Source organism: Plasmodium sp. gorilla clade G2 (genome assembly GCF_900097015.1).
Source record: "Plasmodium sp. gorilla clade G2 genome assembly, chromosome: 13".
NCBI classification, from domain to species: Eukaryota; Apicomplexa; class Aconoidasida; order Haemosporida; family Plasmodiidae; genus Plasmodium; species Plasmodium adleri (nom. inval.).
This window is the reverse complement of record NC_041705.1, coordinates 2,054,925-2,070,427: the sequence shown is the minus strand read 5'-3', so window position 1 is coordinate 2,070,427 and position 15,503 is coordinate 2,054,925. Positions and strand designations below refer to the sequence as shown.

General features: G+C 19.1%; 4 protein-coding genes and 1 non-coding gene across 5 annotated transcripts; 2 read left to right on the top strand and 3 right to left on the bottom strand.

Annotated features, from left to right (window-relative positions):
• Positions 1-95: 95 nt before the first annotated feature.
• On the bottom strand, positions 96-2,075 carry PADL01_1354500 (serine/threonine protein phosphatase 5; the record flags this gene model as incomplete). The annotated part of the gene is made up of 1 exon (XM_028684110.1): positions 96-2,075. One exon carries the CDS (start codon positions 2,073-2,075, stop codon positions 96-98), a length of 1,980 nt encoding a protein of 659 aa, XP_028540221.1.
• Positions 2,076-3,571: 1,496 nt separating this feature from the next.
• Positions 3,572-3,644, top strand: PADL01_1354400. Its single transcript has one exon. It is a non-coding gene; the product is annotated as a tRNA-Thr (tRNA).
• Positions 3,645-4,530: 886 nt separating this feature from the next.
• Positions 4,531-6,060, bottom strand: PADL01_1354300 (histone-lysine N-methyltransferase, putative; the record flags this gene model as incomplete). The annotated part of the gene is made up of 1 exon (XM_028684109.1): positions 4,531-6,060. One exon carries the CDS (start codon positions 6,058-6,060, stop codon positions 4,531-4,533), a length of 1,530 nt encoding a protein of 509 aa, XP_028540220.1.
• A 1,333-nt stretch (positions 6,061-7,393) lies between these two features.
• On the top strand, positions 7,394-10,333 carry PADL01_1354200 (RAP protein, putative; the record flags this gene model as incomplete). Its single annotated transcript, XM_028684108.1, has 1 exon — positions 7,394-10,333. One exon carries the CDS (start codon positions 7,394-7,396, stop codon positions 10,331-10,333), a length of 2,940 nt encoding a protein of 979 aa, XP_028540219.1.
• A 798-nt stretch (positions 10,334-11,131) lies between these two features.
• PADL01_1354100 (DNA replication licensing factor MCM6) lies at positions 11,132-13,921 on the bottom strand (the record flags this gene model as incomplete). Its single annotated transcript, XM_028684107.1, has 1 exon — positions 11,132-13,921. One exon carries the CDS (start codon positions 13,919-13,921, stop codon positions 11,132-11,134), a length of 2,790 nt encoding a protein of 929 aa, XP_028540218.1.
• Positions 13,922-15,503: the final 1,582 nt, after the last annotated feature.

Sequence of the window (15,503 nt, the reverse complement as noted above, 5' to 3'; positions counted from 1 at the left end):
AAAAAAAACATTATAAATATATATCTATAACTTCAAATTTCATAACACAAAATATATATATTAAATATAATAAATCATATATATCTATATATATTTTAAATGTTTTGATACAAATTATGAGCATATTTAAGGGAAGGGACATTTGGATGTTCTACTTCTGTAAATGTTACACATTCAGGTTTGATTGAATTTCCTTTGAATTTTAAGAAAGCTCCTTTATTTTTCATAATATCACAATAATTAGGAGCACTAAAGACTGTATATAATTGTCCATTTTGTTCAAGTGAATAACCTTCATCTCTTACTTCATGCGATCTAATAATAAGACTTAGATTATTAATTTTTAGGAAATTTTCAGTAATATCTGTACCAAATGAAAATCCAATACCTCTTTTAGATGGTTTAAAACCTTTTTCTTCATTTGGATCAGACCATAATAAATCAGTCATAACTCCTTCATCTAAAGGTTCTTTATTTCTATCAATTTTTTCGATATCTTCTAAGGTAGTATCTGTTTTACTAGGTATACCACCATGACATATAAATATATTTTTATTAAGAACATATGCTAAAGGTAAAAATTTAAAGGAATCTGAAAATAAGACATGCATTTTTTCATCATATTTTTCTTGTAATTCTCCTAAAAATCCATATATTTTATTCATATTATCTGTTTCATGATTTCCTCTTGTTAAATGTACATTATTAGGAAAGGTTAGTTTAGCTAGATATAAAAATATAATAACTTCAACAGAAAAACTTCCTCTATCTACAAAATCACCATTAAATAAGTAAGAATTTTTTTCAGAAGGATAACCATTAATTTTCATTATATTTAATAAATCATAATATTGTCCATGAACATCACCACATATGGTCAAAGTTTCATCTTCTTCTAAATTTAAATAAACTAGAGTAGGTAATTCTTTTAATAATTTAATTATATCTAATACAATTGAACATACACATTTTTTGTTCAATTTGTTATTTGGTATACTTATATAATCAGCTACCTTTTTCAAAAAGTCAACATTTAAATTATTTCTATCATATATAGGAGCTTCTATATTTTCTATTTTAAGAGAATCAAGTACTAATGTTTCATAATAAGGCATTTTTTGTTCTAATTCAATAGCTTTCTGAAACTGTTGTTCAAAAATAAGTTTTTTACATTGTTTTAATTTTAATTCTGAATTTTTATCTTTCGTAAGTTTTAATACTTTTTGAAAACATTCAGATGCACTTTTTAAATTGGATAAAAGTAAATAAGCACACCCTTTTCTATAATATGCTTTAGCGTAATATGGATTAATTTTAATAGCTTCATCAATATCTTCAATAGCTGTTCCATAATTTTCTAATTTTATATGACAAAATGAACGATTCGTATAATATATATGTAAATCTGTATCTTTTATACTAATAAAATCACTTTTTTTACATATAGAACTTTTATTATAATATTCTTTAAATACTTCTTTATCTTCATCATCCACTTCAATATCATCATGTAAATTATTTGTATTATTTTGTTTATCTATATCGGTAAATTTATTAGGATATTCTTCAAATGATTTTTTTATTAAATCTATAGCTTCTGTATAATATCTTATAGATATAATATAATTATTTTCCTTGAAATATTTATTTCCAATATTTTTTAAAGCATCACATGTTTTTAATAATTCAAGACAAATATCCTTTTTTTCTTTGTCAGAATTGTCTGTTTTGTTATTATCCAAAGGATCATCACAATTATGATTTTTTGAATCTTCACTAATTTCTAAATTATAATCATTTTTTATTTTTTCATCATTCATCAATATTTCGTCACTTTTTTTTATATCTTCTTCTTTTTCCTCCACATTATGGTTGTTTAACATAACCTCTTCCTTATCTTCTTTTTGGTTATGTTCTTTTTCTATGTTGTTACATTTATTAACTTTCTCTTCATTTATTGTATAAGTAATTTCATTATCCTCATGAACATTCTTGTCCATGTCTTCCTCAAATGTATTTATATTATTATCTTCTATTTTAACGTTATTATTTATTTTCTCAGTAACAATTACCATTTGCACATTTAATCAGGACGAAAAATTAAATAAATATATAAATATATATATAAATATATATATATATATATTTGAAGTAAAAATGAAAAATACAATTCAAATCAAATCACATAAAAATAAATAATATTACACATAAATATGCTAAAAAAAAATCAATGTTTATTTTTATATTAATTATTATAAAACTGAATTTTTTTTTTTCTATGTCTTATATAATAATATTAATTATTTTTCTTCTTCTTTCCCATGAAAAAAAATATTATAATACAAAAGTGGGAAAAAAAAAAAAAAATAAAATAAAATTACATAATATAAATAAGAAACATATAGATATATATTATCATATATATATATATATTTATTCCCACTTAATTTGCATAACCTATACATATAACTATATATTTCAATATAATTAATGAAATATCTTTATTCATAAAAATATGCTTTTTGTTTTTTTGTGTATTTCAAATATAAACAAAACTAAATATAGGCAAAAAAATAAAAAGAAAAGAAAAGATGTAAAAAGTTTGTAAGAATATATTTAAAACATGTAAATCAAAAATGAACAAAAAATAAATATATAATTATAAACATAAAAATATAATATATTTTCATAAAAATTTATATTATATTCTACTTATTACTATTTATAACTTTATATTATATATGTTTTTATTATATATATATATATATATATATTACCTTTATTTCTTGTTTTTTTTTTGTTTTTTGTTTTTTTTTATTGTTTTCTCTAAATATTCTTTTCCCCTTTGGGCATTTACTCAAATGAAAAAAAAATATGTACTGAATAGTAATATGTAACCGCTATAAAAATAATATGTATATATTAGAAAAATATGAAAATAAAAAAAAATAAAAAATGTAAAAGGAAAGAAAAAAAAAAATAACTAAACTGATATATTCTTATGTAATACAATAAAATGAGATCAAAAAGAAAATATAATATTTATTGTAAAGTGCTAAACAGAAAAACCAAAAAAAAAAAAAAATATAATATATATAATTTATTATAATATAATATAATATAATAGGTAGGTAATCATAATCAATGTATTACATTTATACATATATTAATATATTTAATTCATATATTACTAATAAGCAGTTTATATGATATTATAATTAATATTATATTATATGTATATAGTATATATTATATATATATATATATATATTATATAGTTTTATATATATTATTTTTTTAATTTTTTTTATAAAAATATGATACTTTTATAATATATATTATATTATATATATTATTTTTTAATCTACGAATTATAGTAAAAAAATGTATATATATCTTTAATATTAATATTAATTAGTAAATGAATTTTATTAGGATGAAATTTATTTTAATATTGAATAATTATAATATTAAATTATCATGAAAAAGGGAAAAAAAATATATTTTTCTATTTAAAAATAATATTTAAATGAAAATATTATAATAAGTTTGAGCAAGAATTTTGAGTTAAGCCATCTTAGCACAGTTGGTAATGCGTTTGATTCGTAATCAAAAGATCGTGGGTTCGACTCCCACAGGTGGCTTATGTATTCAAGAGGGGGGGGAAAAATAATTAATTTTCAAATATTTAAAAAAAAATGTTTAAAGAATTTTATAATATATATATATATATATATAATTTAAATATGATAAATTTAATAAAATGTAAAAATAATATACGAACAATTTATTAAAAAAAATATATTATGGAAAATAGAATTTTAAAACATTCATTTGAATTTTTTCATATTATTATTTCCCTTTTTTTTTTTTCTCCCCATTGTTAGGAAAAAAAAAAAAAAAAAAAAAAAAAAGGGAAAACTGTTGCATTTAATTTATAATAATATTTTTAGTTATATTTCATTTTCCTTTAATTTTATGTATTCATTTTTAGAAATATCTAAAATAAAATATATATATATATATATATATATATATATTTCGTTTAAATCAATAATGTGGAACACATTTTCTATTCATTAAAATTAGTAATAAGACAAATTCTTTTAAAAAAAAATAAAAGAATGTTAATATATAGTTTTTTTTCTTTTTTATATTATATTAGAAAAAAATATATATTAAAAAAAAAATAAAATAAAACATATATATAAATTCATTATATATATACATATATAGTATATATATATATACAACTAAAAAATTTATGTATTCTTCAAAGTAATAATAAAAAAAAAATAATAATAATACTACTAGTATATTTTATCGTTTATAAATAAGTAAAAACAAATGATAAATAAATGTAAGAAAAATGGAAATTTTCATTATATATAAAAAATTTAAAAAAAAAAGAATTAATATATATATATATATATATATATATATATATATGTATGTATATTTTATAATATATTATAGTAATAATGCATATATGCCTATATATGTTTCTTATATTTTATTTTATTATTCTTTTTAATATTTGTTAGTATATAAGAATTTTTCCAAATCCTTATATATCAAAGAATCTGGACCATACGTTTTAATAATATTTTTTTTTGCTTTGTGAATTAATCCTAATCCCTCATTTTTTAGATCAAGGAATAAAGCCAGTTTCCCTGTGAGGAAAATATAATAACCATATATTGGAGAATATTTTCCATAAGAAATTTCAATAGATTTTAAATATTGGTTTGCTATATTATAAGCCAATTTAAATTCATGTAATTGTATAGATATATATAAAATTTTAGCTCTCATTTTTTGAAGAGAATATTTAGCATGATGATAATAATTTGTTAAATAATCAATTTTTGATTTAATTTTGTTTAATGATTGTAAAACACTTTTATTATCATATGTATATTTTTCATTAAATAATGTTTCAAGGTACACAGTTTCTTTAAACGTTTCTTTTTCTTTGTCTACTAAACCTTTTATAATATTATCACCAACTTCTGATTTACATAACATACATCTCCATACATTATCAATATTACTTTTTCTTAAAACAGGATATGTTTTAAAACTATTTTTATTTATATAACATTGTTTACGTTCTAATTCTGATATAAGTATTATTTCCATATATCCTAAAAACTTTTTACAATTATCCGAATTTGTACATACAATTTCGGTATTAAAAATATTATGACATTCTGATGCTATATTAATTTTACATAATTTACATGAACATGTAAAAAAATATTGATCCATGCATATAGATAATCTTGTATTTCGATCAAAAGCAATATCTATATAACTAATTGTTAATTCTTCACCTGGATATACATCCATTAATGTTCTAATATATAATTTCTGATTTCGAAAAACAGTAACACAATTACTTAAACAAGAATGATTAAAAAAAGGTACAGGTTTTTTATATATTGCTAATCCAGCTGGTTCTAATTCATTATCAATAATTTGTAAACTATTTTTAGATATCTTAACAAATTTTTCTATAATATTTTTAAGTATACTTTCATTATTATCAAAATTGTGAAATATCTTTTTCCTCTTACTCATAAGTGCTACTGCCACTATATATGCTGGATATTTTAATCTTTCATATTTTTCTTTACTTATATCTGTACTACTACCACAATAGTCATAAAAATTAAAATGATTTAAATAACAATTAATAACTAATCTCATTGTTATAGATGGACAATATCTATCAAATATATTAGATCGAAATATATCACATTCTTCTCTATGAGATTTCCAAGCTCGCTCTAAACACATGTCACTACAATATACAACATATTTACAATTAGGACAACATATACATTTATTGAATTTTTCTAAACAATAAAAACACGTATTTATTATCTTAAAATTATTCTTCTTAATATTCTGATCAATAATTCTAGGAGCCATATATTTAACACATAAGGGAATAAATATCTCGGGATGCGACTCTACCAAGCAATATCCTGCTCGTATTTGATTTACTGCAATAACGCATTTTCCTCTATCTTCTTTATATTCTATTTTAAACATATTCTATTATCAAAATATTATTTATTAATATATAAATCAATATAATATATATATTATACATACATATATTTATGGAACATGAATTTAGTATTTTTTACATTATAAAAATTATGCATATATTATTAATTATAAAATAATACTTAACAAATATATATATATATAAACGTATTATTTTTGTACATTTCTGGTATTTTATTAAATAATATTATATATATATAATAGTATATACATATATAATGCAGTTACAAAAAAAAAAAAAAAAAAAAAAGAAAAAAGGAACAAAATTATATTATCAAGGGAATAAAAAAAAAAAAAAATAAACAATAAATAAAACAATTTTTTAATTCTGAAAAAATAATTAAAATGATATGTAACCTTCAAGTTTTTTTATCAAATGAAAGAATAATATTCAGTTTTGTAAATTTTTGTAGATTTATAAAATTATTCATAATTAAAAAAAAAAAAAAAAAAAGAAAAAAAAAAGTCGTGCTTAATTATTTTCAGAAAGGAATATATATAAAAATACATATATTAAAAATATTTTCTATGTAAAACATATATATTATATATATATATAAGTATATTATATACTATATATTATATATATGATATTTATAGGTATATTATATATATATATATATAATAATTTATTTACATAATATGAAAATTTATTTCATTGACTATATATAATAATGATATACAAAAAAAAAAAAATTTATGTATATTATTTTTTTTTACCAATATATCAATTTTATAACAAATTACAATAAAAAAAATCTTATAGTAATGTTTTCCTTAATGTTCTTTTAATTTCTCATTTATTTCTTTAAAAAAAAAAAATTCATATCAATATAATAATATGGTTATGTAGAAATATATAATATGAAATTATATTTATATAATATATGTAATTATAACTAATTGGTATGATTTAATTATATGTAAGGTACAAAATTATAACATCAAAATAATTAATATATATATTATATTCATATAAGATAATTCTGAAATATCAAAAAAAATAATTATTCAATAAAATAGAACAATAATCGTCATGTGGTTATATATATTAATAAAAATTATTATAAACATATAGATAACATTATTATTATATGAACAGATATATTAATAATAACAGATGATCTAAAATATTTTAAAAGAAATGTATATATATTATATTTTTTCCTTTAATCTAAAAATGTATATATCAAAATATTTATGAATATAATTTTATTAATATTTATGAGGATTTATTTCTAAAATGGTTCATTATAATATATTAATATTTATTCATATTACTATCCTTTAAAAACAAAAAAAAAAAAGAAAAATTATGACCATTATAAGAAATCGTACATGTTTATTTTTAAATTATTTAAACAAAAAGCGTACATGTATACTTATAAATAATAATTATAATAATGATGGGAACTTAAACCTTCAAAAGAAATTTATTAGGACATCTAAATTAAGCTTAAATGTTTTGAAAAGAATAAAATCAGAAAAAAATATAAATATTAAAGAATTGAATAAATATTTAAGAGATGATAATAAAATGAACCTGGACATTTTTAAAAAATTAATATATAAAGCTAAAAATAATAATGAAATTGAACAAGAAACTGTTGAAAATTTATTATTAATATTAGTTTTATTTAATAAATATTATCCATATTTTCAAGATAATTTCTATTCTAATTTATGCTTGGATATTAATAAGAATCTTTTAAATTCTATAAAATTTAAAATACATTATCTATATACAAGTAAAATGTTAATTCATACAATGAATATATTAACAAACTTAAATTTAGTTGATAATATTTTATTAGAAGGATATATGAATAAATGTTTTTATTTTATAAAAAATGATGAATATAACTTAGAAGATTTAATTCATTATTTGTCCATTCTTAATAAAATAAGTATGATTAAAAAAAATATGTATTGCAAAAAATTACAATCATTTAATTGGTCTCTCATCAAAATTATATGTGACAAATTGACATATAATTTTGACCATCTATTTATGTTATCTGGTAAAAATAATCATACTTCCTTTTTTATAAAAAAAAATATTAATGAGCAAATTAAAAACCTTTCAAATGATATTAATAATAAAGTTAATAGAACATTTCATAAGATAAATTATAATGAAAACAAAATAAATGAAGAATCTAATATTATATATAATAATAATATATATGTTAATAATCTCAACACAAGTATAGGTAATATGCAATTTTATAATATTGAACAACATACGAATAATAATAATTGTAATAATAATATATGCAATTATAACCATAATAATAATTCCTTATATTCTAACACATTAACAATTGGTGAAAAAAAATTATTCATTTTAGAAACATTATTAAGTATTTCAAGAAGCTTAAAAGATTTAAATTATGTCCATTTAAAATTAACAAATGAAATTGTAAATAAAGTGAAAAATGAATTTCTTAATATATCAGATGGAGATATAACTCCTTATATAGATAATAATTCAGTAAATAAAATATTTTATATTATGCAATGCTTATTATATTTAAAACTAGATTATCATATGTTTTATAAAAGTGTTCTCAATATATATATGAACTATTTGCCATTTTCAAACAATTTAATAATTCTTTTTTTCCTCCTAGGAAAAAATAAATTATTTCCAACTAAAACGATACATATATTTGATTCAGTTTTTTCAAAAAATATAAAACAAAATCTTTATGATACAAATAGTTTAATTATTTTGTTAGAATCTTATTCTATTCATAAATATAGACAAAATGATCTCATAGGTGATATATTATCATATTTTATGTATTCAAATATAGAGCATAATATGTGTGATAAAAAGATAGATAGCCAAACACACAATATATCATGTAACAATGAGAATATTGTTTTAAATAAAAAAAATATAATATATCAAAATTTAGAAATGGATTTATATCCTCAAGATGATAATACTGCTATAAAAAAGAAAAGCAATTCTTATGATGATAAAGTAAACAAAGTAGAAAATAAAAATGATTCATCTTCTTTCATTTTGTCTTCATCGAATGATATAATAAAAAATAATGAAATGGATAATTTTACTATAAACGAAGATAATAAAAAAAAAAAATTAACAAATAATGATACGACTAATACTTTACATAATAATTTATATAATAATCTATTATTGCAAGAAAACTTAAAAAATATTGATATGAAAAATAATAATTATTTTAGCTGTATAAATATTTCTGATAAAGTAAAAATCTTTTATAGCTTATTCAAATTAGATATATATGAAGAAGGAATAACATATCACATAAATAATATTTTAAATAACGAAAGTATACATGAAATAAATTTTAAATTATTAATAAAATTGTTATTAGGTTTATGCTATTTTTCATTTGAATGTGTTGATATTTACAATTTAATAATTACAAATTTGATAAAATATGATATAATTCTAGATAATGTTTATTTAACTCAACTGAAAATATGTGAACTAGCTATAAGAACACAACATGTGCCTAATGTATACAACCATTTAAACAAAGAATGTATTGAATATTTAAATTGTATAAAAAATAAAGAAAAAACTATAGAATATCATGTTAAATCAGATTTACAAAAAAATGTAAAAAATATTTTATTAACTTTTAATATAACAACATTAGAAGAAGTAACCATAGGCCCTTATAATGTTGATTTTTTAGAAGAGGATGAAACATTTTTTAAAATACCAAAGAATTATATACTTCATCAAAATAAACATCAAATCAAGGATAAACATTATACAAATGATAATAATAATCAAAATTCGATAAATTTTCAAAAATGTGTAAATCAAAATGATATAAATAATATAACAAATACATTTCAAAATAAAAAATTAATAATCGAGGTAAATGGAGAACATCATTTTTATAAAAATACAAAATCATATATATCCTTATCAAAATTTAAACATAAATTATTAAGTGATTTAGGATATGTTGTTATTAACATACCTTATTTTGATTGGGCTATTTTAAATACAGATTTTGATAAAAAAGCATATGTTAAAAAATTAATCTCTGATCACAGTGATATACAAATAAGAAACATCATAACTCTCAATCAAAAAAATGAACACATTAACAAAAATGAAATGGATAAAATTTCTAAAACTATTCAACACAGCAAAGAAAAAACAGATTTATTAACTAATATACAAAACTTACGAAAAAAGAATAAAATTAAATTTTTAAGGAAAAAAATTAAGCATATATAATTCATATCATTTTATATTTTAAATATATACATTTTTGTTTTTGTTTTTGTTTTTTTTTTATTTGTTTAATAAGATGCAATTTTTTTAGTCTTTTTTTTTTTTTTTTGTAAAACTTAACATATTTAGAATAATATATATTTATTAATAAAATTATAAAATAATTAGTTATTAAACCATTTTTTTATGCTTTATAACAAAAAAAAAAAAAAAAAAAAAAAAAAAATTAATATAATACATATATATATATATCATTAAAATGAAAGAATTTATAAAATTATATAGTTCTTTAAAAGGGAAAAATACATTATTGTTACAAGAATTATCATAGTAAAATATATATACACATATAAAATGTTAATAAAAATACACACTTTTTTTTTTTTTTTTTTTTTTTTTTTTTTTTTCTTTTATTATTATCATGGATGAAAAGAAAAAAAAAAACATTATACATAGAATAATTATTTCTTCATTTAAAATATTATATTTAATATATATATATATATATATATATATATATATATATAATATATTTTTTTTTTTTGTGAACTTAAAATATATATAATTGAAATTATTTTAAAAGGATTATAATTAATAAGAAGAATATGTTCTGTATTAATTTGAAATCATTAGTATAAATTTTATATGTCCTTATAAGACACCATAAAGGAAGCACATTTTATCATATGTAAATATATGTACATATATGAATAGTATAATTTACTACGTTATCCTAATAACACTAATATATATATATTTATATACATAATAGATATATATAATATTATAATATGGTAACATTTAAAAATTGTCAATTTCTTCTTGAAAGTCTACATCATCTTCTGGGGCCTTTTCTTGAGTTTGATAATTTTTAAATGTGTTATATCCATATGTATTTTTATTTGAAACACCCTCAACTATCGGACCTGCATAATTTGGATGGATTCTTATAATAACCTTTTCAGGATCATCTTCATTAGTTTCTGATAAGAGTTTTATATCTTGATTTATTAATCTGTTAATAATTTTTTTTAATTTATAAATCCATTCATCAACTTGTTCACTAGATTCCGCTTTTGCATATACTTGAAGATATGTTTCAATTAATTGATCTTGTGTAATACTTTCATTATTATTATTAAATTCGTATTCTTTAATAATTTCAAAGATAATAGCAGATATATATTGATATTCGCTAGCTTTAATTGTTGTAATTTTTTTGTTTTGTTCAGGGTTTTCATTTTCCTGATCCAATTTACTAACCTTGTTACCCATTAAAGAATTATTAACCTTATCAAATTCTTCATCCAAGTTTATTTCTTTTTCGTTTGATATTTTCTTCATAGATGCTTTGAAAATAGAGCATGCAATTTCTACATGCTTTACATCTACGAAATGAGAAAATTTTAATTTAGCTACAGCTTCACTTAATCTAATAAGTGATTCTAACTGACGCACAGTCATTCTCATAGATCTTTGTGCCCCTGGAGAATATTCAATATTCCTAAAGGAAACATAATAATGTATTAATTTATATTTTGCCTCATCAGTTAATAATGGCTTCACTCTTTTACTTAATTCTAAATATATTTCTAATTTAACAGAATCCAATCTTCCTGCATTTGCTCTTAAATGTTTTTCTGCTTCTTCTCCACAGTGCATAGACACCAAATGGTTAGCTATACTAGTATCTTTATCAATATCAATACAATCAAGCATAGTATAAAATAAATCAAAACGAGATAATAATGGTGCTGGAATATTTACATTTTGAGCAAATGTTTTTAGAGTATCATATCTTCCATATTTAGGGTTACAAGCCGCAAGAACAGAAGCTCTTGCATTTAAGGTAGCTTGTATACCAGCTTTTGTGATTGAAATGGTTTGTTGTTCCATAGCTTCATGAATAGCTACCCTATCTTTTTCGTCCATCTTATCAAATTCATCAATACAACAAATACCTTGATCAGCATACATCAATGCTCCAGCTTCTAAAACAGTATCTCCTTGATCAGGATCTCTATGTACAGCTGCAGTTAAACCAGCAGCAGTTGATCCTTTTCCTGATGTGAAAATAGCTCTAGGAGCAAAACTTTCAACATATTTTAATATCTCACTTTTGGCTGTACCTGGATCTCCTACAATACACATATTGATATCTCCTCTTAATTTACAGTTTGATGTAATCTTTTGTACACCACCTGTCATCATTAATAATGCTCCTTTTTTAATTTCAAGATTACCCCAAATTTTAGGTGCTATACATTCTGCTAATATATCTATAGTATTTGGATGAGTTGCAATATCTCTTAACCATTTCAAATCATCGCAATTAAGAATTTCTTCACAATTTATATCTACTTGCGTTTGTTCATCAAAATTATTATCTTTCTTAGAACTATTTAATTTTTCTATTTGGCATGCATATATACATAATTTATGGTTTAAATCTTGTACACCAACACCTTTTATACCAGTTAAACCTTGCGATACTAAAGAGTTTTCATTTTTCTTTAAAAGTTGTCTGGCTACACTTCTAGGTACATCTCCTGGTTTCATTAATGTTGGAATATCTGGAACAACAATTAAACATCCTGTAACTATAATACGATCTCCTGCATGTACACTATCTACAATATCATTTCTTAATATTACATCCATATTTCTTGGCATAGAACCAGGTGGACTTTCTTGAGCAATTTCTTGTAATCTGATTTTTTGCCAATCAACAAAATATGATTGTTCCAAAACGAGAGACCAATCAGACATATTACTACAGCTAGCTGAAGGACATTTACTTGGTTGTGTATATCTAAATTGTTGTTTAACCCCATTAATAATATTACCACATTCATTACATTTAAAAGCTGCTAATGTTAATTCAGGTCTTACATCAGAAGTTCTTGTAACTTGTCCTCTGACACTAATCATTTCTCCAAGCATTTCACATCTTAAACTTCGTAAAGAATGTATAGGATTCTTCTTATTATAAAATCTTAAGCATATTTTTCCAACTTCTTTAGTTTTTATAGGATTAATACTTTCTGCTAATAACTGTACTTTTTTTTCAAAAATATCTAATATTCTTAAAAAGTGTCGTTTTATATACATATATAATTGACTACCTATATCAAATCTATTTTTATCAGTTGGTTCCCACATTAACACATGTTTCATATCAACAATCAAAACCTTATTTCTTGAATAAGAATTTTGAAGAATAGAAAATAATAATAATACATAATGAGAATCTTTTGCTATTTCTAAATTACTTGGAAAATCAAAATTTAAACTATCTTTCCAAATACTATCACCATCATCTTCATCTTCTTCACTTTTTTTTTCAGAAAATGTTTTTAAAAATTTCTCAAATACTTTGGCCATATTCTGATCTTGAACATATGATGGTTCTTCTTCATCTTCATCATCATCTTCTTCTTCTTCCCCATCATCAACTAAATCATTTACACTCATTTGCGAATTTTCATCGATTCGCCTTTTTTTCTTTTGAAAACTCGAAGTTTCATTATTACCAAAGGCACTATGGGCATCTAGTCCGGATAATTCACTTTCATTAAATATAGCTGACATTTTAAATATATCGTCTCAAAAAAATATATGTACGATTAGTTAATAAAACATAAATATAAATATATATATATATAAATAAATAAATAAATATATATATATATATATATATATATATATATATATAAAGATTTTCTTATATCAATATATAATATATATTATATATATAATACTCTTTCGTAATTAATTATAATTACATTTATTTTTATATGAAGAAAAATATTATGAGATATATATCTTTTTCCTTTTAAAATTACACACACAAATATAAATATAAAAATATATATATATATATATATATATATATATATATATATAATGTGTATATTATAAATATATAAAAAATATATTATAAAACATTTTTTTCTAAATTAAGATGAAATAAATAAATAAATACATACATATATATATATTATTACAATTTAAATTTATATTATTCGAATATATTAAATAACTTTCTTTATTCTTTTTTAGTAATATTTTGGATACAATATTTATTAATGTATTCGATACAATCTCTTTTGTATATTTTACGATATATTTTAATATAATTTTTAACATAAACTTTGAGATGCTTTTTAAGATATTTATGAAAATCTTTATGGTATATTTTATTACTATATTTTTTATAATATGCTTTTTTATACTTCTTATAGCATATTAAGTATTCCTTGCAATTCTTTTCAAATTTTTTACAATACTTTTTAAATTTCTTTAAGCACTTTTTTTGTTTTTTTCTTATCTTCTTTGCACTCATTCATTGGTATATCTCCATCCAATAAATATTATATATCTTTTATTTTATATATATATATATATATATATATTTATATTTTGTTTTTTCTTTTAAATAAATTTTTATTTTCTTTTTTTAAAATTATCAAATTCGTTAAAAAGAGGAATTTTTTGCATTTAAATATATTTAAGTTTTTTATTTTTTTTATTCGAAATATTAGGTATTTTTTTGATAAGTATAAATATTAAATACATAAATGTATAAATTTAAATAAATATATATATAATATATTTTTATATTATACATATTAATGCATAAAAATATTATTATATATAATACTTTTGTTTTTCCTATATTTAAAAAACAAATTGGAAAAAATTAAAGTTATAATCGTGAAAAAAATTAAATTGAAAATTAAAGAATTAAGGAAATTAATTAAATGATACTTGAAAAAAAGAATTTTAAAAAAGACACAAAAAAATAAAATTAAATAAAAAAAAAAAAAAAAATAGGAATTATATGTATGCTATACATATATGAGAGATAAAAATAAAACACAAATGTGTAAAATAAAGAAAAAAATAAATATAATATAAAATATATATATATAATAATTATATACCCTTGCATCATATTAATAAGCATAAAAGGGAAATATTCATACAGGATAAAAAAAAAAAAAAAAAAGAAACGAAATAACCCTGATATTAAATATATATAATGGACTACATAATATATACTGGTAATCCATTTTAATGAAACACATACCTACACACAATAAATATATATATATATATATATATATATATATATAATTCTTTTTATCATATTTAAATATATATTATTTAA